The sequence below is a fragment of the Carcharhinus amblyrhynchos genome, chromosome 9 (assembly GCF_965287045.1).
Source record: "Carcharhinus amblyrhynchos chromosome 9, sCarAmb.v2.hapA, whole genome shotgun sequence".
Taxonomy (NCBI): Eukaryota; Metazoa; Chordata; class Chondrichthyes; order Carcharhiniformes; family Carcharhinidae; genus Carcharhinus; species Carcharhinus amblyrhynchos.
Window position 1 is genome coordinate 85,867,077 of NC_137332.1, and position 26,928 is coordinate 85,894,004.

Genomic DNA, 26,928 nt, shown 5'->3' on the forward strand with positions numbered 1-26,928 from the left:
GACAGATGAAAACGAGATCTCTCACAATCCTAGGCTAAAGCTTCTGAGGAACTGGGTGAGGATTTGGCCCTCAGACATCGAGTGTGCAATCCCACCAACACATGGACACAACCTGGCACTCATAAACCACAGGTGAATAACTCAACTGCCTTGTGGATACCTGGGGAGAGCTGAAGGGATTGAACCCAGACAAAAAAAAATTCCAGGTGCAGCCCAAAGGTAGACTGATGTCTAAATGTCATCTTTCCAACATTTCATGCAGCCAAGCCAGTGGGAATGTAGTGCTTTGGACATAACTAGAGAAGTTTAGAGGGGATCCTGATGTTTGAGCAGCCCAGGCTCTCCAGAAATTCTGCCCAGGCTTGCACTCTGGAGAAAACCGTTCAGAATCACAGAAGAGTGTTAACACAATATGGAAGCAGCAATTACCAGATGTAGAGAATGGATGCTACAGGCAGTCGCCAATGAGGAGGTACCACGGTGTCCCATTGATCAGTCACCACCCAACTCAGGGCAGGCAGCCCCCGACCAGTAAGGTCCTGACTCGCCACAGTCCACCTGCTTTAATGGCAGTACGAACTTCAAGTCTTTGCTCAACAGATGGACAGAGTCCATTGTATCAGACACTCAAAACAAAGTAGAAGAAAATTGGTTAAATGGAGCGCAAGGGCCATGTGCACAGAATTGACAGATGACATTCAGCTGGTCTGATTGAAATGTATAAAATTCTAATTGGGCTGATCAGTTGAGATGCAGGGAGGATAGTTTCCCTGTCGGGGAATCTAGAACCAGGGAATACAGTCTCAGGGTATGGGGTAGACCATTTAGGATTGAGTTGAGGAAACATTTCTTCATTCAAAGAATGGAGAATCTGTGGAATTCTCTACCACAGAAAGCTGTGGAGGCCAAGTCACTAAATGTATTCAAGAAAGAGATTTTTTTTTAGATTTTAATGGCATCAAGGGATATGGAGATAAAGCAGGAATATGGCATTGAGGTTGAGGATCAGCCAAGATCATAATGAATGGTGGAGCAGGCTCGAAAGGCCAAATGGTCCTGATCCCTGCTCCTAGATTCTATGGGCAAAAATGTGCAGAAGACAACTGTGATCAACATGGAACTTGATAGGCTAAAGTGGTGTACCTCAAGGATCTGTTTTGGGGCCACTGCTGTTTGTCATTTTTACAAATGACCTAGATGAGGGTGTAGAAGGATGGATTAGTAAATTTGCTGACGACACCAAAGTTGGAGGAGTTGTAGACAGTGAGGATGGATGTTACAGTTTGCAGCGGAACATAGGTAAGCTGCAGAGCTGGGCCGAGAGGTGGCAGATGGAGTTTAATATGGAAAAGTGTGAGGTGATTCACTTTGGTAAGAGTAACAGGAGTACAGAATATAGGGCTAATGGAAGGACTCTTAGTAGTGTTGATGAGCAGAGAGATCTCGGGCCACATGTGCATAGCTCCCTGAAAGTTGGCACCCAGGTTGATAAGGTTGTTAAGAAGGCGTACGGTGTGTTAGCTTTTATTGGTAAAGGGATTGAATTTCGGAGCCATGAGGTCATGTTACAACTGTACAAAACTCTGGTGCGGCCGCACTTGTTGCGTACAGTTCTGGTCGCCGCATTATAAGAAGGATGTGGAGGCACTGGAAAGGGTGCAGAGGAGGTTTACCAGGATGTTGCCTGGTATGGTGGGAAGGTCTTATGAGGAAAGGCTGAGGGACTTGAGGTTATTTCCATTGGAGAGAAGAAGGTTATGAGGTGACCTAATTGAGGCATACAAGATGATCAAAGGATTGGATAGGGTGGACAGTGAGAGCCTTTTACCTCAGATGGTGATGGCTAACACGAGGGGACATAGCTTTAAATTAAGAGGTGGTAATTATAGGACAGATGTCAGAGGTAGGTTCTTTACTCATAGGGTGGTATGGTCGTGGAAAGCCCTGCCTGCAGCAGTTGTGGACTCGCCAACTTTAAGGGCATTCAAATGGTCAGTGGATAGGCATATGGATAACATTGGAATAGTTTAGGTTAGAGGTCATTAGATTAGATTGGTTCCACTGGTCGGCGCAACAGCGAGGGCCGAAGGGCCTGTACTGCGCTATAATGTTCTATGTTCTAAACATTGATATAGCTTCCCGAGAGCTTGCTGAAAGAAAAATATCACACGTTCAACTCGCAGGGAAAGAAGTCAGAAGAAATGTGTGAACGAGGTGTAGGATTCACTGTAAAGAAATTACTACTTCAGAACTTATCCTCCTCCCCCTCCCCCCCCACCATGTCCCCACAAATGGTTCAGAACATATGTTCTCTCCATTTACTTTAATTTACTCCATTCAGTTTAAAACAAAGACAGAAATGGGGATAAATGTCTTCTTCAAGTGGGTCTTAAATCTTTCAAAGCAGAAATGTCACCTCTACCAAAGTCAGCCGTACTGCCAACCCAGATATAAACCAATAGTTAAAAGCAAATTACTGCGGATACTGGAATCTGAAACCAAAAGAGAAAATGTTGGAAAATCTCAGCAGGTCTGACAGCATCTGTAAGGAGAGAAAAGAGCTGACATTTCGAGTCCAGATGACCCTTTGTCAAAGCTCAAAGAGTCTGCTCTTATTAATTACAAGTGTGAAGGCTCTGAATACATTGAGCACCACCAAAGCCTAGCAGACTGTGCTACTGGTTAGAACTTAGCCAGAATATCCTGATGTGGTGCGCTGGCGGCACAATGAGATCAAAAGGCAACAGGTCCATCAGCAAAGAAAACCTCTCCTAATAGAATTAGGGGACATCATCACCAACTGCAAGGGTTGGTAAGACAATGGAACACCAAAATAGAAACAAAATATGCAGATGCTGGAAATCTGAAATAAAAACAGAAATGCTGGATAAACTCAGCAAGGCTAATAGCATCAGTGGAGAGAGAAACAGAGTTAACGTTTCAAGTCCATGTGACTATTATTATTCTTACAAGAACAGTGACAGCAAGAACAATTGAGGCATCTCCCTGCTGAGCATTGTGAGTATTTGCCCAGGTTGCCCTGGTCAGACTACAGATCCTGACTGACACATCTATCTCACATCCCAGTGTGGTGTCAGAGTTGGTCTATTTAAACTGCTGGAGAAAACTGGCTGTTCACCAAAGCTGCTCAGTGTGATCTTCTCTTCCCATGATAATATGATGGACCAGATCAGCCATGATGGGCAACATCAGAATTCTTGGAGATCCACAGTGGGGTCAAACCAGATTCTGGCACTGCATTTCTTGGCATATTCTTCTCTTTGCTGCTGTCAAACACCCGCAGGTCATCTACAGAGGGTGTCTACTTACACACCAGAGCTGACAGGACGTTATTCAACCTTGTTCACCTGAGATCCAAGACAAAGGTTTGACAAGGTCATATCAGAGAGTGATGATGCCGCACTAGCATTGCACACCAAGGAACACCTTCAGCAGCAAGTGGACAGACTCTCTGTAAAGAGTTTGGTTTGACCATCAACATCAGGAAGACAAATGTCATAGTCCAGGATATTGCCATACCGCAACCATTCACCAGCACTGACAATGTGACATTGAAGGTTGTTGAGAGCTTTACATCTCAGCTCCACAATCACTAACGATCTGACACTTGGTGCTGAAATCAACACACACATCACAAAAGCAGCTGGTGGTGTTATGTCCAAGCTGAGTTAGGAAATGTGCAACAACAGCAACCTGACTAAGAACACCAAACTGCAAGTCTACCAAGCCTGTGTCCTCAGTGTACTCCTCTACAATGGTGAAACATGGGTGATGAACTGCAAAGACAAGAACGTGCTGAAGACTTTCCACCTTTTCTGTCTCACTGAAATCATTGGCACCTCTTGGCAGGAGAAGGTCACCCACTCAGAGGTTCTGGAGTGACATAATGCCACCAGTATACACTCATTACTAATCCAATGACGACTGCGCTCTTCCAGTCATGTTAGTTAGGTGGCCATACACCCCAAGACCTTCTTTACAGTGAAGTGGTCACTGGGTCATGACCTCTTGGGTGTCCGTCTCTCCACTGCAAAGATACCTACAAGCGAGATATGAAGATGACAGACAACGATATTGGGAGACAGTCGCTAACAACTATGACCCCAGGAGGCTGACTGTTTAGAAGAAGTGAGCAAAAATGAAATGCTCAGCTGGCCAAGAAGATAGTCCAGAAAAAAAGAGGCCAGTGATCATACACCTTCTTCTAAGACCACTGTCATTGAAACTGCCACATGAGAATGAGTTCCTGAGCCACACCAAGTGATGCTAAATGCAAAGCTGGCCATTATGGCGCAAACCACAATTTTTGAGCTAGAAGACTGTAATTGTATTGTCAGTGGGTAGCATTCTTGCTTTGGAGTCAGAAAATTGTAAGTTCAAATTTTATTCTCGAGATTTGAACACATAATCCAGGCTAACACTTTGAGTGCAGTACTGAGGAAACACAGCACCGTCAGAGGTGCTATTCTCTCAGAGAGAGATGTTAAACTGAGGCTCACTGGTCCCTTCAGGCGGATGTAAAAATTTCTAACGCACCAGTTATCAGAGGAGTTATTCATTCTCCTAGCTGATATTTATCCCTCGAGCAACAGCACAAAAGCAAATAATTTGCCTGGCATTCCTAAATTGTACAAGTAGCTACTCTTCAAGGGCGCCGCACCTGCGCAAAGATATTTTGGCCTTGGAGGGAGTGCAGAGGAGGTTTACTAGGCTGATACCGGAGTTGAGGGGGTTGAGCTATGAGGAGAGGCTGAATAAACTAGGCTTGTACTCGTTAGAGTTTAGAAGAATGAGGGGAGGTCTCATTGAGACGTATAAGATGATGAATGGGATGGATAGGATAGAGGTGGAGAGACTCTTCCCGCTCAAAAAAGACAGTAGGACTAGGGGGCACAGCCTCAAGATAAAGGGGGGGCGGTTTAGAACGGAGTTGAGGAGGAACTTCTTCACTCAAAGGGTGGTGAATCTCTGGAATTCTCTGCCCGTTGAAGTGGTGGAGGCTACCTCGCTAAATATTTTTAAGACGCGGGTTGATGGGTTTTTGATAAGAGAGGGGATTAAGGGTTATGGGGAGAGGGCGGGAAGGTGGAACTGAGCCACGACAGATCAGCCATGATCTTACTGAATGGTGGGGCAGGCTCGAAGGGCTAGATGGCCTACTCCTGCTCCTATTTCTTATGTTCTTATGTTCTTATTTCAAAACCTTAAAACACTTTCAGATGTCCTGAGATTGTGAAATGTGCTGTTTAATGTGAGTGTTCCTATTTGCTGATCTTTCTAAGGGAACCTCTCACAGCTTCTTTGTAAAAAATCCTTTCATACAAAAAGAGTAGGCCACTTGGCCCCTCAAGCCTGCTCCACCATCAATGCGATCATGGCTGATCTGATTGTAACCTCAACCCCACGTTCCCTCTTACTCTCAATAACCTTCCCCCCACTAACCCCCCCCCTCCATCTTGCCCCCCATATTTATCAGTAATCTATCTACCTCTGCCTTAAAGATATTCAAAGACTGCTTCCACTGGATATGTGTGTTCCAGCCTTAGCCCCTCACACAACAGCACTGTTTAGAACAGATAAATTCCAACTCACTGAGATCTGTATCACTGGGTGAGCTCCTGGCTACATTATTTTGTATATAAAACAAAAGGCTCTTACTTGATCAAAACTTTAGTTTAAAGGATAGTTTATTTTTAAAAAATTAAATTACGTTCAATTCCCCTGACTAACAGAAAGTGATAAGATTCTTGTCGAACTGCATCCAGAGTCACTCAGAACATGAATTGAGGGTTACTTGCATTATACAAGTTAAGATATACCACAGAAAACTGCCGTAAAATCTAACAAACATCACTTGTAAGTATATTCATCACAGTGTTCATATCACACTCATCATTATTCCCGTCTGCCCCTCATAACTCAAACACCAAGGTTGCAGCAGTTCCTCTAACAGAATGGTGCACTCCTCTCCCCTCCTGGGAGTGATGAATGTGGCAATAAAACTGTCAAAGTAACACAAACACAGCCTCGCTGAACGATAACAATCCACATACTGGCTTAGAGGATTTGGCACTTGGAGCATGTGTATGTGTAAACTTCCAACAGGACTCCTTCTGCGTCTGCACCCTGCAATCCAAATTCTCTTTCCAAACTCAAGCTTCGTCACAGGTCAATTAAGTTTGAACTGCTTGAAGTGGGATGCAAACAAATAAATCCTCTATAAAATCAATGTTATAAACCTTGTAATTGAGAAATATCCAATCTTTAATTTGTCTTTTTCCCCAATTTCCTCAATTCTTTCATCCATTTTTCTTCTAACCACAAAGCACAGGAATTCACCATGCAACAAACTGCCTAAAATCTTTCCCTTCAATGGATTTGGCAAGTTCCTACAGTACCAAGCCCCCACCCAACCCAAATTCTTTTTTTTCATTCCTTCCTGCTATGATTCAGTGGGTAGCATTCCCATCTCAGAGTCAGAAGGTTGTGGGTTCAAGCCTCAATCCAGAGAGTTGAGCACATAATCCAGGCTGAGTCTCCAGTGCAGTACTGAGGGAGTGTTACACTGTCAGAGATGCTGTCTTTCAGACAAAATGTTAAAAACCGAGGCCCCAGTGGTGGATATGAAAAGATCCCATGGTATTATTTTATAACACAACTGGCAAGTTCTCCTGGTGTCCTGACTGATACTTATCCTTTCAGAAACGTCACCAATGATGGCCATATATATATGGGAGCTTGCTGTGCACAAAGTCCTATATGTCATCAGTGCTTACACCTCAGAATGTACTCCATTGGCTGGAAAGTGCTTTGGCACATCCTGATGTTATGAAAGGTGCTACAGAAATGGAAGTGATTTTATTCCTCTCTTTCACATGAAATCCCTATGGCACAGTTGCATGGGCAATAAACATCTTTCCAGAGTCTTGTCCAAGTCATTCCATACTTGAGAGCCCAGGGAATTCAAAGTTGAGCAAGGCCACACCCAGTCATGTCACTCACATAGTTTAATTATCTACCTTTGTTCCAGGCACAGTGCAGAGTTGCCTTTGTAATAATTAGGGTCACACCTGATCACACTTGATGCATGATAAAGTAGGACTGAGTCAGCACAGTTTTGTCAAGGGGAGGTCATGTCTGACAAATCTGTTAGAATTCTTTGAGGAGGTAACAAGGTAGTTGGATAAAGGAGAGCCAATGGGCATGATTTGTTTAGATTTCCAGAAGACTTTGACAAAGTGTCGTATAGGTGACTGTTAAATAGGTTAAGCGCCCATGATGTTAAGGGTAAGAGCCTCGCATGGATAGAGGATAAAGGGGTCTTTTTCAGGATGGCAGCCAGTGACTAGTGATCTGCCTCAGGGGTCAGTGCTGGGACTGCAACTTTTCACAATATACATTAATGATTTGGAGCAAGTAACTGAAGGTGCTGATGCTAAGTTTGCAGATGATACAAAGATATGTAGAGGGACAGGTATTATTGAGGAGGCGGAGGGCTGCAGGAGGACTTGGACAGGTTAGGAGAGTGGGCAAAGAAATGACAGATGGAATACAATGTGGAAAGGTGTGAGGTTATGCACTTTGGAAGGCAGAATGGAGGCATAAACTATTTTCTAAACTGGAAAATGCTTAGGAAATCAGAAACGCAAAGGGACTTGGGAGTCATTGTTCAAGATTCTCTTAAAGTTAACGTGCATGTTCAGTCGGCAGTTAGGAAGGCAAATGCAATGTTAGCATTCATGTCGAGAGAGCTAGAATACAAGAGCAGGGATGTACTTCTGAGACTGTATAGGCTCTGGTCAAACCCCATTTGGAGTATTATGAGCAAATTTGGGCCCTGTATCTAAGGAAGGGTGTGCTGGCCTTGGAAAGGGTCCAGAGGATGTTCAGAAGAATGATCCCTGGAATGAAGAGTTTGTCATGTGAGGGACGATTGAGGACTCTGGGTCTGTATTCGTTGGAGTTGAGAAGAATGAAGGGGAATCTTCCTGAAATTTACAGGATACTGTGAGGCCTGAATAGAGTGGACAAGGACAGAATGTTTCCACTAAGAGGAGAAACTAGAACCGGGGTGGGGGGTGGGGGGTGGGGGGTGGGGGGTGGGGGGTGGGGGGTGGGGGGTGGGGGGTGGGGGGTGGGGGGTGGGGGGTGGGGGGTGGGGGCGTCAAGGGTTATGGGGAAAAGGCTGGAGAATGGGGATGAGAAAAACATCAGCCATGATTGAATGGCGGAGCAGACATGATGAGCTGAATGGCCTAATTCTGCTCCTATGTCTTATGGTTATGGTCTATCACCAGTTATTTACACCATTACACTATTGGCAGCAAATTACCGTCCAACAAAATCAGCAATAATACATAGATGTGAAAATTGTCTCTTTTCATCAGTACTTGCACCTTCAGTACTTGTCAAAGTCAACTAAGGGCAGCAATACTGCCTGCTAGCAATGAACAATGTTCACCATCTGTAGAACAGGCATCTCAATTAATATTTCATCAGAAAGGGCAGCTGAACACCTTGACTGAAGAGAGAGAAGTACTGAGCATTGGCCTGTGCCTGCTCTTGAACCCATTTTAATAGATGCTGCACTGCAGTTTCCCCCAGTCAAAGATACCATACCTGCCCCCCCACCTCCCCGGCCACCAACACACACACACACACACACACACACGCACACACCCCCCATTTGGGAATGGAAAGCGCTGAAAAAGGTGCACAAGAGAGGTGCTGTTCTCCAGTTAGGGTGGGAACCTGCAGTCAGCAGTAGCACCAAAACTGGAGGAGTAACTACGAGGAGGGAAACAAGTTCAGCCACAAATAAGACAAGAAGATTTAGAAGAGGAAATCAATCAGCAAAGTTTGAAGGGGAATGCTACTGATGTGGAGGTAACTACTCCCCTGAATGCTGCAGATATAAGGAGGCTGACTTTTTTTGTAATAGGAGAGGCCACATTAAGGCATAGCTACAGAGCCAAGTCTACCGGGAAGCCAATTAAATAATGCATCACCAGTACACAATATGGAAGAGTCGAGTACCAACGATAAATATTCATTCACTCACTGTTTAATATAAAAGTGGGCAAGATAGCACCTATTACTGTAATGCTCCAGGTAAATGGGAAGCCTCTTAAGATAGAAGTTGATATAAGAGCATCAGCTATCGTGATAAGTGAGTATACAAATTGGTACTTGAGAGGAGCTCAACCACTGAACTGAAGAGTACTGCAACCAAGTTGACAACTTATACTGGAGGAGCGATAAAATTAGTGGGCACTGCAATGGTACCTGTAAGTTACGGGCAACAGTCTGCACTACCGCCAGTGATGATAGTGACAGACGTAGGACGAAGCTTTCTCGATCGCGGTTGGCTTAAGGAAATCACATTAAATTGTGTTTTCCAAGCATGGGAAGAAGGACTGCTCAAACTGATGAAGTTTGAAGGATGAATTAGGCAAATTAAAGGGTCTGAAAGCGAAGATCTATGCGGACCCAGTTTATTTATTTATTAATTACAAGTAGGCTTACATTCACACTGCAATGAAGTTACTGTGAAAATCCCCTGGTCGCCAGACTCCGGTGCCTGTTCAGGTACACCAAGGGAAAGTTTAGCATGGCCAATTAACCTAACCTGCACATCTTTGAAGTGTGGGAAAAAACCAGAGCACCCGGAGGAAATCCACGCAGACACAAGGAAAACGTGCAAACTCCACACAGACAGTGATCCAAGCCAGGAATCAAACCCAGGTCCCTGGCGCTGTGAGACAGCAATGCTAGCCACTGTGCCACCATGCTGCCCCCAGAGGGGATCTCTCAATTCCTTAGGGTGAGACCAGAACCATCGGCTTTATGAAGAGATACTGAACTAAGGCGACTGGAAGAACTGGACATTATCTAGTCCAGTTCATTTCTCAGAATAGGCAGCACCCATTGTTCCTGTATTGAAACTGGACAAGACATTCTGTACTTGGGCTGAAACAGGTTAACAGGTAACCGGGTAAATATCCAATCCCAAAGTTGAATACTTGCATGCAAAGCTGACTGGAGGTCAATCTTATACGAAGCTGGATATGAGACACGGATATCAGCAACTCGAATTAGGCAACATTTCCCGAGGTCCATACAGGATTTTCTATTATACACGCCTGCCTTTTGATATGCCTTCAGCATTGCAATTTTCGAGGGCTAATGGAGTATCTGCTGCAGGGTCTGCCATGAGCTGTGATACACCTTGATGGTGTTCTCATCTAGCTAACTTACAGGAGGAGGTGAGGAGATTTCAAGTTCACCTCAAGAAGGAGAAATGTACTTTTGAGACAACTGAGGTAACCTACCTCAGGTATTGTGCAGATGCACAAGGCTTACTCCGCATGGAAAACAAGGTCAGAGTCACAAAGGAGGCACCAACCCCAAAACACACCTGAACTCAAGTTATTTTTGGGAATCACAAACAGAAAGGAGAATTATTAATAGATTATGGTGTCAAGAAATTCCACCAGTATTTTACGGTAGGCACTTTACCATCGTTTCTGACCACAAACCGCTCTTGGGTTTTTTTAAAGAAAACATGTCTATTCTGCCAATCACATTGGCAAGAATTCAATGTTGGCATTAATTCTGTCTGCCTACGAAGAAACATAAGCATTGACTTGGAACACACATGGTGAATCCGGATGCACTTAGCTGCCTATCTTCACAAGGAAGTGTTTCAGCTGCTCCAATACCACAGTAAATGGTCAATGCATTGAATTATTTGGACAAGTTGCCAGTCTCAGAGAAGCAAATCTGTACTGGACCAGTTGGAATCCACGTCTGTCCAAAATGAAACACAAGATGCTTACAGGTTAGGCCCATGAGCCAGTGTCATGGATAAGATATAGTTGCAGAATTAGGCCATTCGGCCCACTGGGTCTACTCTGCCATTCAGTCATGGCTGATATGTTCCTCATTCTCATTTTCCTGCCTTCTTCCCATAACCCATCAACCCATTACCAATTAAAAATCTGTCTAACTCCTCCTTAAATTTACTCACTGCCCCAGCATCCACGGCACTTTGGGGTAGCGAATTACACAGATTCACAACCCTTTGGGAGAAGTAGTTTCTCCTCAACTCTATTTTAAATTTACTACCCTTTTCCTAAGACTATGACTTCTCATCTTAGCATGCCCCACAAGACGAAGCATCAGCTTCACATCTACTTTATCCATATCTTTTATCATCTCATATACTTCAATTTGATCTCCCCTCATTCTTTTAAATTCCAGAGAGTATAAGCCAAAACTGTTTAATCTCACTTCAAACGACAAACCTCTCATCTCTGGAATCAATCTGGTGAACCTCCTCTGAATTGCCTCCAATGTCACTACATCTTTCCTCAAATAAGAGGACCAAAACTGTGCTCAATACTCCAGGTGCGGTCACACCAATGCCTTGTATAGATGCCATGATATGGAGATGCTGGTGTTGGACTAGGGTAAGTACAGTGAGAAGTCTCACAACGTCAGGTTAAAGTCCAACAGGTTTATTTGGTAGCACAAGCTTTCAGAGCATTGCTCCTCCTTCTGGTGAGTGAAGAGTTGTGTTTACAAACAGGGCATACATAGACACAGACTCATTTACAAGATAATGGTTGGAATGCGAGCCCTTACAGGTAACGAAGTCTTTACAGGTACAGACAATGTGAGTGGAGAGAGAGTTAAGCACAGGTTAAAGAGGTGTAAATTGTCTCCAGCCAGGACAGTTAGCGAGATTTTGCAAGCCCAGGCAAGTCACAGGGTTACAGATAGTGTGACAAGAACTCAAGATCCCAGTTGAGGCCGTCCTCACGTGTGCGGAACTTGGCTATCAATTTCTGCTCAGTGGTTCTACGTTGTCATGTGTTGTGAAAGCCACCTTAGAGAACATTAGTGTAGATGCAACAGTAGTTCCTTACTTTATATTCTATTCCTTTTGCTATAAATGCCAACATTCCATTTGCTTTCCACTGTACCTCCAAGCTAGTTTTCTGTATCTCATAAAGAAGAACTACCAGACCTCTCTGCACTGGAGCACCCTGAAGTCTCTCCCCATTTAGATAATAAGTCGCGTTACCATTTTTACGACCAAAATGCATGACCTCATGCTTATCCATGTTAAACTCCATCTGCCACCTTTTGGCCCTCTCTCCTAACCTATCTATATCCATTTGTAGGATTCTTATTTCCTCATTGCATCTTACTGTCCTGCCTATTTTTGTGTCATCTGCAAATTTGGCTATAGAGCCTTCTATCCCTGTATCCAAGACATTAGATTGTAAATAGCTGGGGGTCAAGCACTGAACCCTGTGGCATCCCATTAGCTCCTTTTTTGCTATCCAGAGATCAACCCATTTATCCAGACTGTCTTCTGTCCATCGGCCAGTCACCTATCCAAACTAATAAATTACACCTGATCACGTGCGATCTAACCTTGTGAATGAACCTTTTGTGCAGCACCTTATCAAATGCCTTCCGGAAGTCCAGATATATTACATCTACATTATCCACTTTGCTTATTACATTCTCAAAGAACTCCAGCAAATTAGCCAAATATGTTTTGCCCTTCATGAAACCACGTTGACTCTAATGGATAGCAATTTGACTTTCCAAATGTCCTGATATTGAATCACCTCACACTTTTTTACATTAAACTCCATTTGCCATCTCTCAGCCCAGCTCTGCAGCTTATCTATGTCCCTCTGCAAACTGTAACATCCATCCTCACTGTCTACAACTCCTCCGACTTTAGTGTCATCCACAAATTTACTAACCCATCCTTCTACACGCTCATCTGGGTCATTTATAAAAATGACAAACAGCAGTGGCCCCAAAACAGATCCCTGCGGTATACCACTTGTAACTGAACTCCAGGTTGAATATTTCCCATCAATCACCACCCTCTGTCTTTTATCAGCTAGCCAATTCCTGATCCAAATTGCTAAATCACCCTCAATCCCATGCATCCATATTTTCTGCAGTAGCTTACCATGGGGAACCTTACAAAATGCTTTGCTAAAATCCATATACACCACGTCAACTGCTTTACCTGTATCCACCTCTTTTGCCACCTTCCCAAAAAACTTGATGAGGTTTGTGAGGCACAACCTACCCTTCACAAAACCGTAATGACTATCCCGAATCAAATTATTTCTCTCCAGATGATTATAAATCCTATCTCTTATAATCCTTTCCAAAACTTTGCCCACAACAGAAGTAAGGCTCACTGGTCTATGATTCCCAGGATGGTCTCTACTCCCCTTCGTGAACAAGGGGACAACATTTGCTATCCTCCAGTCTTCTAGCACTATACCTGTAGCCAATGACGACATAAAGCCAAAGGCTCTGCAATCTCCTCCCTAACCTCCCAAAGAATCCTAGGATAAATCCCATCCGGCCCAGGGGACTTATCTATTTTCATACTCTCAAGAATTACTAACACCTCCTCCTTATGTATCTCAATCCCATCTAGTCTAAAAGCCTGTATCTCAGTATTCTCCTCAACTACACTGACATTTTCCTGCGCCGATACTGACGAAAAATATTCATTTAGTGCCTCTCCTATCTCTTCAGACTCCACGCACAACTTCCCACTACTGTCCCGGACTGGCCCTAATCTTGCCCTAATCAATCTTTTATTCCTGACATACCTATAGAAAGCTTTAGGGTTCTCCTTGATCCTACCTGCCAAAGTCTTCTCATGTCCTCTTCTAGCTCTTCTTAACTCTCTCTTCGGCTCCTTCCTGGCTAATTTGTAACTCTCCAGTGCCCTAACTGAGCCTTCACGTCTCATCTTTACATAAGTCTCCTTCTTCCTCTTTACCAGAGATTCCTTAGTACACCACGGTTCCCTCGCTCGACCACTTCCTCTCTGCCTGACAGGTACACATTTATCAAGCAAAGGGATGTCGATAATGAAAGAGACTGGGCGAGGGTCTGGCAGATGGAGTACACTGTTGGTAAATGTGAGGTCATCCATTTTGGTAGGAATAACAGCAAAATAGACTATTATTTAAATGGTAAAAAAAATTGCAGCATGCTGCTGAGCAGGGAGACCTGGGTGTCCTTGTGCAGGAATGTCAAGGAGTTGGTTTGCAGGTGCAGCAGGTAATTAAAAAGGCAAATGCAATTTTGTCCTTCATTGCTAGAGGGATGGAGTTTAAAAAGAGCAAGATTATGTTGCAGCTGTATAAGGTGCTGGTGAGGCCACACCTGGAGTACTGTGTACAGTTTTGGGCTCCTTACTTGAGAAAGGATATACTGGCACTGCAGGGGGTGCAGAGGAGATTCACCAGGTTGATTCCAGAGTTGAGAGGGTTGGCTTACAAGGAGAGACTGAGTAGACTGAGGCTATACTCATAGGAATTCAGAAGAATGAGGGGAGATCTTATAGAAACATATAAGATTATGAAGGGAATAGATAGGATAGACACGGGGAGGTTGTTTCCACTGCTGGGTGAAACTAGAATTAGGGGGCATGGCCTCAAAATATGGGGAAGCAGATTTAGGACTGAGTTGAGGAGGAACTTCTTCACACAAAGGGTCGTGAATCCGTGGAATTCCCTGCCCAGTGAAGCAGTTGAGGCTACCTCATTGAATGTTTTTAAGGCAAGGAGAGATAAATTTTTGAAGTCAATAAATTAAATGTTATGGTGAGCAGGCGGGTAAATGGAGCTGAGTCCACAAAAAGATCAGCCATGAATTAGTGAATGGTGGAGCAGGTTTGAGGGGCCAGATGGCCTACTCCTGCTCCTAGTCCTTATGTTCTTATGAATGGTCCTAATGTCTTGCACTGTGAAAATTCAGGCAAAGTATTGATTTACCATCTCTGCCACTTCGGTCTTCCCCATTTGAGATGATTTGTTACCCACAATGGTGAATTGAGAATGGCATTATACTCTGGAGAGCAAGAATAGTCATCATAGAATCCTACAGTGCAGAAGGAAGCCATTTGGGACATTGAGGCAGCACCAACCACAATCCCAATCAGGCCTTATCCCCATAATCCCATGCATTTACCCTACCTGGTTGCCCTGACACTAAGGGGCAATTTAGCATGGCCAATCTACCTAAACTGCACATCTTTGGACTGTGGGAGAAACCAGAGCACCTGGAGGAATCCCACGCAGACACAGGGAGAATGTGCAAACTCTACATTATTAATGATCTGGATGAGGGTATAGTTGGGTGGATTAGTAAATTTGCTGATGACACCAAAGTCGGAGGTGTGGTAGATTGTGAGGAAGGGTGTCGTAGTTTGCAGGGTGACTTAGACAGGTTGCAGAGCTGGGCCGAGAGGTGGCGGATGGAGTTTAATGCGGAGAAGTGTGAGGTAATTCACTTTGGTAGGAATAACAGATGTGTCGAGTATATGTGTCGGCTAATGGGAGGACTCTGAATAGTGTGGATGAACAGAGGGATCTAGGTGTATGTGTACATAGATCCCTGAAAGTAGGGAATCAAGTAGATAAGGTTGTTAAGAAGGCGTACGGTGTCTTGGCGTTTATTGGTAGGGGGACTGAATTTAGGAGTCGCAGCGTCATGTTGCAACTGTACACAACTCTGGTGCGGCCGCACTTGGAGTATTGTGTGCAGTTCTGGTCCCCACATTATAGGAAGGATGTGGAGGCTTTGGAGAGGGTGCAGAGGAGGTTTACCAGGATGTTGCCTGGTATGGAGGGGAGGTCCTATGAGGAGAGACTGAGGGATTTGGGGTTGTTTTCGCTAGAAAGAAGGCGGCTAAGCGGGGATCTTATTGAAACATATAAGATGATTAGAGGTTTAGATAGGGTGGATAGCCTTTTTCCTCAGATGGAGAAAGCTAGCACGAGGGGGCATGGCTTTAAATTAAGGGGGGGTAGTTATAGGACGGATGTCAGGGGTAAGTTCTTTACCCAGAGGGTGGTGAGGGATTGGAATGCCCTGCCTGCTGCAGTTGTAAATGTGCCTAGTTTGGGGGCGTTTAAGAGATCCGTGGATAGGTTTATGGATGAAAAGGGATTGGTTTAGGTTAGAGGGTCATTGCTTTTTAACTGGTCGGCGCAACATCGTGGGCCGAAGGGCCTGTTCTGCGCTGTAATGTTCTATGTTCTATGTATACAGACAGTGGCCCAAGCCGGGAATCGAACCTGGATCCCTGGTGCTACAAGGCAGCAGTGCTAACCACTATGCCACTGTGCCACCCCATCATCCCTGTACTAGGCAAACAGCCACTTCTAATGAAATTACACAGTGCTCATTCTGGTATCTCAAAGTTCAAGATGCTTACCAGAAGTTACGTGTGATGATCTAGCACTGATGCCAATATGGCCTGGCTGGCCATGGGTAGAAGTCCATATGTTGGTCTATTCATGGGCACAGTGTTTCTGCTCAATTGTCAATGCACACTCTAAGTGAATGGACGTTTTTGAGGTGCCAGCTCCTATACTGAACGTTACCATTGAAAGATTATACCAATGTTTTCCACCCACAGAATAAGTGAATTCATAGTGTCTGACAATGGAACCGTATTCACAAGTGCTGAGTTTCAAAACGTTTTTAAAAAGTCAATAATGGGATGTTGGAGTTATAGGCTGGGCCAGTATTTATTAACCATCCTGAAAGTATTTAACAGTCTTCACCACACTCAATGGTTTAAAGCACATTAGAACTGCGCCTTACCATCCAACATCCAATGGACTGACTGAATGATCTGTCCAAACTTTTAAGTCTGGCCTAAGAAACAGTAAAGAGGAACCCAGGAGACCAGAATGTCATGATTCCTTCTCGTTTGTATGACCACTTGAGGTGGGACAACATGCAGAGTTGTTAATGAATGTATAGTCTCAAAATGAGAATGAACATCATGTTTGGAAAATTTGCCAGAGAGGGTACAGGGCAGCCAAGCAATCAGAAGGTAAATCATGACTCATGTCAGTTAACACAGTCTATTTTGGAGGATGATGGCATGTATGTGAAAGATTTTGGCAGTGGGTGGAATTCAGTCCCTGAAATCATTGTCTCTAAAATGGAGCTCTGTCTTATCAAGTGGATGTAGACGGAAGGATCATCCCAAAACATGTAGACCATTTGAGAAAAGGCAAATTGCTTCAGCAGCCAGCTTTGCAAACAGGAAGTATATTACCATCAGGAAATGTTGCCGACTGTTTCAACACCGAAGTATCTGATGGTTCTGTGGCAGGCACAATCAAGATCTCCATGGAAACAGATAAGATTGATCTGTCTGTGCCTGACGAGGCGCCCGTCATTGTGGTTTTGGCTGACAGCAATCCCAGATAGAAGAGTTACGCTGTCTCACAAGGATTCAGAAACTAACTGAAAGACTTTATTTATAATTGACTCAATTCATATTTAATTACTTTGAATTGTGCAAATTGACTATTGACATTTGTATAAAAGTACTTAGAGGGGGAGGGATGTGATGATTGTCCCTTTAAGATCAATCTGAAGAGTGAGGGTCACATAACCCAAAGAACCAAATGGGGAGCAGGGTGGATCACCCTGGCAGGCATGGGCTTCTGTACTCAGAATCATCTTGGGAGCTGATTTCAGCCACAAGTCTTCAAGCCTTTATAGTTTTAACCTGTAAATAAATGAGTTGCATTTTCCTTAAACTGGTAAATGAGCATTATTACAATATGTCAGCTTATTAAAAGAAAATTAAATGAAGTCCAGCACATCCATTATGGTAATTAGAAGATAAGCAGTGTGAATATGTGGTTGCTACCCCTCCTAATGATAGCTAGATATTCACCATCTACAACCTGCAGGCTAATTTAAGTGTTTTTATGAAAAATCATCTGCATGACGCAGATTTATTACATTTTACTTTTTACCCAACATCAGACACCAACACAGATTTCAAAAAGGATGACCACATTTGACGAACATCAGAATTCTTTGAGGAGGTAACAGATGTAGTGTGAGATATTCTGTATAAAACAAAAGTTAGAATTCCTTTAAAAAGGTGCACTGATTATTTAATATACAGGAAATTATTGATATAGACTTCAGAGAAGCCTCTGACATTGTGCATGAGATCCAGCCGGGATATGGAATTAGGGGAAGGTTAGCGAACTGAATTAAAACATGGTTAGAAGGAAGAGCAGTAAGAAGTCTCACAACACCAAGTTAAAGTCTAACAGGTTTATTTGGTAGCACAAGCTACTAGCTTTCGGAGCACTGCCCCTTCTCCCACTCACCTGATGAAGGGGCAGCGCTCCAAAAGCTAGTGGCTTGTGCTACCAAATAAACCTGTTGGACTTTAACCTGATGTTGTGATACTTCTTACTGTGTTTACCCCAGTCCAATGCCGACATCTCTACACCATAGAAGGAAGGAAACAGAAAAGGAGGAGTGAAGGACAGTTTTCCAGAATGGTAGTCTGATATGGTTCTATTGAGGGTCTCTCCTGTTCATTGTCTGATTGAGGAGACATGGTTGCCATTTTGCACACAGCAAAATCTCACAAACAGCAATATAATAACGATCAAATAACCTGAAGTAAAGTTGTATGCTGAATAGTGTTCATTCTAATGATACTTACCCTTCAAACCGATCAGCACAAAAATATATTTAAGATTTAATACTCCAATTAAATTGGGATTGACAGACAATGGAGCTTAATGCTCAGTCATATACTTGCAGAAGCTATATTCATAGATTTTTCCTGAAAAACAGATTAGTTAACCAACTAGACCAGCATTAAAAGCGAAGAATAAATCCCTAAACACGAGAAGGGGTGCCAGTCTCAATCTGGAATACCACTGTGTTGCGGAAGTTAACACATTGCACATTTGGGCCCAATCCAATCTCACAAGAATCAAGTTTCTCCTGGCTCAATTCTCAAAGCCAAGTCCAGATACAGAAACAAAGGCAAGCTGGAACAGATCTCACTAACATCCAAACCTGTTATAAAAGCAGGCCCCACTTCAATGCTGAATGATGGCAAATGTATTTTAGACAGTGAAATGGACCATCCAGGTATATAGGTTCAAGAATTCAATCCTTATCAAGATAGATAAGCTGGTCAATAGAGATGCTCAATGTGGATGGAATGCACTTACCAAGGACAAATTAACAGGGAAAGGATCAGATAACATAGTGACAATGATGAGGAAAGGTTCAAAGGATCAACTGAAAAACAAATGATTCCAAAAATAATTCTGAAAGGCAGAGACACAGTAAGAGCACAGTGGAGTTTGCAAAGTGTCTGTTGACAGTTTTATTACAATAAGACTGCTGCTAATTTCAGTTTCACAGTTTGTGAGTGCAGCATTGAAACAGCAGCTCCAAAGAAATGGGTCCAAGGATTAACGAATCCAACTCAATGCACAAAGGAGGGCTCTCCCGACGAACATGTTAAGCATTACCTTCCTCATGTGTTACAGTCAATGAACTGGAAGCTAAAGCCAATCATCAGGATGGTCACAATCAGTGAATGACTTGCAGTCTGCCACATGCAACTGCCAAAGGAAAGGACTGCAAGTCAAGACTGCGCATGTACACAACCCTTAGACCAATTAGCAAACAAACTGTACCCCATGCTACATAAAGAACAACACCATCTTCACAATCAAGCAAGAATATCTTGTTACACTCTGCACCAATAACCATCTTCTCTCCTGTGCCCCGTCATCAACTCCACGGCGAATCAATGCCCAGAAAAACACAAGTGAGGGAGAGGAGGTTGCAAATATATGACAGCTGTTCATAAAGGACAAATAGGGTGTAAGGGTGAGAAAGGCCAATTCTCAATATCATAACCATAGCAGTGCAAACATGCCCCCAGGACAGAGGCAGAACCAACATTCTGGGAGGAAGGGGAAGGACAGACCACCCAACCAATGCTATAACAGCCTCCATGAAACAAAAGCATGCCACACCGCCTGAGCGCATTCATATCATTGGTGTTGCAGCCCTAGAGAAAGCAAATCTAACATGGCTGAAAAGCCCACTCGCACCATCAAACAAAGCAGTGCAAACAACACACGATTCCTTACGTTTCCACTATACAATACTAATCAAATACAAACAGTATTTGCATCACTGTTTACGTTTAAGCCTGTTTGTGAGCACATTTGAACAGGAGCACCCCTTCCTGAACAAACACTGTCCTGTTAAACAAGCAAAGTGTCAACAGAGCTCATCATCTGCTCCCTTGATTTCCGGTACACTCATTTTAAATAATTCTTCTCTCTTTTGTGTAGCAAATTACAACATACACGGGAAATGCCTCCATGTGAACATTTGTAGTCTGCACACGTTCAGTACTGATCATTAACACAAAGAAGAGCAGAACAGCAGCTTGGTGAGAACAATGTTTCTTATTGTTGCTGCCAATTCACTAATGAAGACATCAGCAGCTGGAGTGGCAAGAGCTCTACACTTAGATCCACTCAGACCAAATCAAATCAAAGCCAAAAAAGGCCTCCTATCCTTCACAAACTCTCCCACCGTACAACCAAAATCAGTCACGCCTGCTTCCTGCCCATTCAATACCTGACCAAGATACACACCATAACTAGTGTCTCTGTTCGGCACTGCTGTGCCTGTCTGGGGTTTTGCAACATTAGCATTTTCCATCATGAAGGTAAACTGCTGGAAGATGATAAGTTGGGAGAGCAGAGAAACAAGAAAGGCATCAAACACAAGTTGATTTCAGCTCGCATCAAGGTCAGAGCAAATCTGCCTACATGTCAACACAATACAACTAGCTTCACATGTGTGGATACATACAACCAGCTTCACATGTGTGAACACAGTACAATGGGGTTCACACGCGTGGACACAGTACAACCAGCTTCACACGTGTGGACACAGTACAATGGGCTTCACACGCGTGGATACAGTACAACCGGCTTCACACGTGTGGACACAGTACAATGGGCTTCACACGCGTGGATACAGTACAACCGGCTTCACACGCGTGGATACAGTACAACCGGCGTCACACGCGTGGACACAGTACAACCAGCTTCACACACGTGGACACAGTGCAATCAGCATCACAGTGTGGACACAGTACAACCGGCTTCACACGCGTGGACACAGTACAACCGGCTTCACACGCGTGGACACAGTACAACTGGCTTCACACGCGTGGACACAGTACAACTGGCTTCACACGCGTGGACACAGTACAACTGGCTTCACACGCGTGGACACAGTACAACTGGCTTCACACGCGTGGACACAGTACAACTGGCTTCACACGCGTGGACACAGTACAACTGGCTTCACACGCGTGGACACAGTACAACTGGCTTCACACGCGTGGACACAGTACAACTGGCTTCACACGCGTGGACACAGTACAACAGGCTTCACACGCGTGGACACAGTACAACAGGCTTCACACGCGTGGACACAATACAACAGGCTTCACACGCGTGGACACAATACAACGGGCTTCACACACGTGGACACAGTACAACCAGCTTCACACGTGTGGACACAGTACAACCAGCTTCACACGCGCGGACACAGTACAACCAGCTTCACACGCGCAGACACAGTACAACCAGCTTCACACGCGCAGACACAGTACAACCAGCTTCACACATGTGGACACAGTACAACCAGCTTCACACGCGCGGACACAGTACAACCAGCTTCACACGCGCAGACACAGTACAACCAACTTCACACACGTGGACACAGTAGAACCAGCTTTACACGTGTAGACACAGTACAACCAGCTTTACACGTGTGGACACAGTAGAAACAGTTCACATGTGTGGACACAGTACAATTTGCTTTACACGTATGGACACAGTGCAATCAGCTTTACACGTGTGGACACAGTGCAACTGGCTTCATACCTGTGGACACAGTACAACCAGCTTTACATGTGTGGACAGAGTGCAACCAGCTTCACACCTGTGGACACAGTACATAGGCTACACACATGGATATAGTATAATGGCACCATAGCTTCTGGCACCTCAATCACTAGAGACAACTGTCTTTTATCTTCAACAGTAACATCAAACCCAGCCTTGTCCTACCTTAGTGATCAGGTTTCTGTACTTTTCCAGCATCGCTTGATTGTCATGACAACCTGACAGCAGTTGCCAAACCTCCGCTCTGAGTGCTTCTGGAACACCATTTCTGACAAGGGCAGGCAGCCCTTTGGGCCTGGCAGTCAAATTGCTGTGCCTGAGAGAAGAGACAGGCATACACATTTAGGATAAAACTTTCCTTTGTCATTCAATCCTCATAAAACATTAAGAAAAGGATCGACGGAGGAACAATCAGATAAGAAATTGAATTAAAATGTTGCCTGCTTTCCGGCACCTCCTATTTTAATTTGCACACTGGATTTTCCCGCCGTCTTGCCCCTGAAATCACCATACCTCTGCCAAACTGATTGTAAATTGGAAGTTTAGGAAGTTAGAATTTGGTGTTTGTAAAATGCTAGAATGAAAAACGTTGCATGGTCTGTGCTTGGAATTTTAAAAAGAATACAAGTACATAGGGGGCCCAAAATGAAACATTTGTATCGAAAAGCCAAGCAGCAGTGTCACCAAGGCAACAGGCTTTCAGCCTTTTGAATTTTTTGAATGCAGCCAATCAATCTGAATCAGGTACTTAGAAACCAAGAACCTATTAAATTTAAATTTGGTGGTGTTGACAACCAGGACCAAACCTATTGTGGGGGATATTGACACATCATCACAGGTATAAAACAAGAGGGCAGTGGGACAAGGGCAGGGAGCAACTGCCACAGCTCACAGCTCTTAGCTCAAGGCCTCATCTAGATAGCAAAGAAGAAATAAGAACGAAGTCCAGACAGAAGAATCAACAGAGAAGGCACAGAACCTGACTGTAATTGGGAGAGGATTAAATTTCTATTTCTCTTGTTAATATGTGGGAATTGTATTTATCTGAACAACATACCAGTAGAATAATGTTTTATTCGATTTGTTAATAGTTTAGTTAATCTGTTCACTGTCAGTTAGATAAATAAAGAGTTATTTATTGATTTTACAGAGTGTATCAGGGAGTTATTTTGATCTAATCACTAAAAGTTGCTGGAGAGCAGATCATACCACTTCACACTCATTTTTTCACAGATTATGGGGTAAAGTACTTCTCTTTCAACATGTTGGTGTTAGTTCTCAGAGAGGGGATCAACCTCTCCTTCATAACACATGGCTACCATATTCTGCTACATGAGTCAGTGATGGTTATGCAGGTTGCAGTCCTGCCTTTGGGTTATAAAGTTGAAGGTTCAAGCCACATCCCAATCCAGCTGGCCCATTCTAGTGCAGTACTGGAGAAGTGCTGCAATTCGACAGGCCATCCTTCTGCTGAGGCAGTGAATTGAGATTCTGTCTGCTCTTCCATGTGGACATTAAAGAAATTCTCCAGTACCATTACAGTTTGAAGAATAAACATTGGCTAGGACCCCGGGAAGACTCTATTGTTCGTCTTCAAATATTGCTGTGGGAAATCAGGACCTCTGGCAGTGCAGCGCTCTCTCCCTACAGCACTGAATTGCAGTTCAAATCACTGCAGTGGGACTTCAATCCAAGACTTGCTGACTCACAGGCAATCATACGACAGGGGCTGGGGAAATAGGGGATGTGCAGCAGTATGAGGCTAGGTTGGGGAGAAAGCAGAGAGTTAGAATAATTTAAAATCGGCTCTTGTAAACAGTCTGCATTCAGAGAGGTGAGAAGGACTGGCTGGCCTGCTGTGCTGCTACAAGCCTGTTTTTAAATCAGCTGGAGTCTGGGTGAAGAACAATGTCTGACATTGACTTTGTGTCTTTAAAGATCAAAAACCAGCACATTGTATTGAAGGGGATATTAATAGTAAGTTAATTGTATTATTAAGATTAAGAATATCCAGGTACTAGGTAATCTGAGCACATTTAAAAGGGAGACATTACAGTGCTCCATTCTAAGGAGTTGATCATTTATTTTCTTTCTATTGAGTTACATAGTGAGACATTTGGGACACAGAATGGGCTAGGGAAGAGGCAGACATTTGTAATGTTGCATTCCATAATAAATCTAATATGAAGTAAAATATTTCCTACTTCAACAAGTGACTTCATAATGAATGAACAGGGAATGGTCAGAACACTGACAGCACCTTCTAAATGACTCCTCTAACAACATATCGGGAACACAACTTTCAATCCTCAAGGCAGAGGAGCCTCCAGAAATCACCAATATTGCTGAGAATAATTCTGATAAACCATTTTGAGGATTACTGCGATGTTTGATATCTCAGGGTCTCAGTCTAGCTGGGTATTAGCGCACTGTGATCAGTGAGTCATAGGTAGCAGCTCAGCTATTGCAAAAAGCTGATACTGACTTTCTTTTAAACTAATCTGCATTTCTGAAAACAAACAAATTTTATATCTGGAAAAAGATAGACCTCAAATTCTTTGGTTTTGAAACAGCTGTAGATGAGAGAGTAAAGGAGAGAGAGAAAGAGATAGGCAGAGAGAGCATGGGTGAGAGAGAGGGACAGCATGAAAATAAGAAAGGGAGTGAAAGTGCTCAGAGCACAGGCAAGGGACAAAGAACAAAGGAGACAATGAATGAATCACGAAGGAGAAAGCAAGCTCACAAAGAAACAAAAGAAATCTTTTCTCTTTAGAGCGGAGGAGGATGAGAGGCGACTAAATAGAGGTTTATAAGATGATGAGGGGGATAGATAGAGTGGACGTGCAGAGACTATTTCCTTGGGTGGATGTAGCTATTACTAGGAGGCATAATTATAAGGTTCATGTTGGGAGATACAGGAGGGATGTCTGAGGTAGATTCTTTACTCAGAGAGTGGTTGGGATGTGATAGTGGAGTCGGATACTTTAGGAACTTTCAAGCGGTTATTACAAAGGCACATGGAGCACGCCATGTGGAGTGGGATATCTTGATCTTGGGTTTGGACATAGCTCGGCACGACATCAAGGGCCAAAGGGTCTGTACTGTTCTATGTTCTAAATGCAAAGGACAGTGACGGTGAAAAGTACTGAAAGTAGAACTAGATTAGAATGCATGGCCAAACGAGAGGGGAAAGCATTAAGGAAAGAGCATGATTGCAGAAGAGAGAGTGTGAGAGACAGAAAGAGCTAGTGTGTGACAGTGAGATATGAGAGGGGCCAATAGAGAGGGCATGCAAGGTTGGGAGATGGAGGGAGTGAAAGAGAGGGCGAGAGACTGGAGATGAGGAGGAGAGGGAGGCTGAGAGAACAAGGGAGCAGGTGAGGGAGGGCAAGGCAACAAGCACAAGAAGCCAGCAGAACAAACAGGAGAGCAATGGAAGGTAAGTGAGAGAGAGAACAGGAGAACACAAGGGGGAAGACAAACATAGAAACATAGAACATTATAGCACAATACAGGCCCTTCGGCCCTCAATGTTGTGCTGAGCTATGTCCAATCCTAAGATCAAGCTATCCCCTCCCTATAATTCTGGAGTGCTCCATGTGACTATCCAATAACCGCTTGGAAGTTCTTAAAGTGTCCAACTTCTCTATCACAGCAGGCAGTCTATTGCACACCCCAACCACTCTCTGAGTGAAGAATCTACCTTAGACATCCCACTTATATTTCCCACCATGAACCTTATGGTTATGTCCCCTAGTAACAGCTATTTCCCCCAAGGAAATATTCTCTGCACGTTCACTCTATCAATCCCTCTCATCATCCTATAAACCTCTATTGAGTTGTCTCTCATCTTCCTCCGCTCCAAAGAGAAGAGCCCCAGTTCCCTCAGCCTTTCCTCATAAGACCTACCGTCCAAACCAGGCAGCATCCCAGTAAATCTCCTCTGCACTCTCTCCAATGCTTCCACATTGTAGTGAGGTGACCAGAACTGAACACAATATTCCAAATGTGGTCTCACCAACGTCCGGTATAGTTGCAGCATAACCCCATGGCTCTTAAACTCAAACCCCCTGTTAATAAACGCTAACACACTATAAGCCTTCTTCATGGCTCTATCCACTTGAGTGATCTGTGGATATGAACCCCAAGATCTCTCTGTTCCTCCACATTCCTCGGAACCCAGAGATTCTTCCCGCTTAGAAAGGATAGCAGGACTAGAGGACACAGCCTCAAGATAAGGGGGGGGGGGCAGTTTAGATCAGAGTTGAGGAGGAACTTCTTCAATCAAAGGGTGGTGAATCTCTGGAATTCTCTGCCCACTGAAGTGGTGGAGGCTACCTCGCTAAATATATTTAAGTCACGGGTAGATAGGTTTCTGATAGACAGGGGAATTAAGGGTTATGGGGAGAAAGTGGGAAAGCGGAACTGATCCACTTCAGATCAGCCATGATCTTATTGAATGGCGGGTCATGCTCGAAGGGCTAGATGGCCTACTCCTGCTCCTATTTCTTATGTTCTTAACCCTGCCGTTGACCCTGTAATCTGCATTCAAGTTTGTCCTACCAAAATGAATCACCTCGCACTTTTCAGGGTTAAACTCCATCTGCCACTTTTTGGCCCAGCTCTGCATCCTATCAATGTCTCTTTGCAGCCTACAAGAGCTCTCCAGCTCATCCACTACTCCACCAATCTTGGTATCATCAGCAAATTTACTAACCCACCCTTCAGCCCCCTTTTCCAAGTCATTGATAAAAATCACAAAAAGCAGAGGACCCAGCACTGACCCCTGTGGTACACCACTGGTAACTGGCCTCCAGTTTGAAAATTTTCCCTCCATCACCACCCTCTGTCTTCTATGACACAGCCAGTTTCTTATCCAATTCGCCAAATTTCCTTCTATCCCACACCTCCTTATCTTCTTCATGAGCCTAGGGAACCTTATCAAACGCCTTACTAAAATCCACGTATACGACATCAACTGCTCCACCTTCATCCACACGCTTAGTTACCTCCTCAAAGAATTCAATCAAATTTGTGAGGCAGGACTTACCCT

The 26,928-nt window shown here is 44.0% G+C and overlaps 1 protein-coding gene across 4 annotated transcripts in view; it reads right to left on the bottom strand.

The window, feature by feature from the left end:
• Nucleotides 1-26,928, bottom strand: part of rabgap1l (RAB GTPase activating protein 1-like) — a 462,369-nt gene that overhangs the window by 260,440 nt on the left and 175,001 nt on the right. For all 4 annotated transcript variants that reach the window (XM_080196010.1, XM_080196008.1, XM_080196011.1 and 1 more), the window contains one exon: nt 22,041-22,191. In XM_080196010.1, the coding sequence (XP_080052136.1) occupies nt 22,041-22,191 (151 nt within the window). The remainder of the gene's footprint in view (nt 1-22,040; nt 22,192-26,928) is intronic.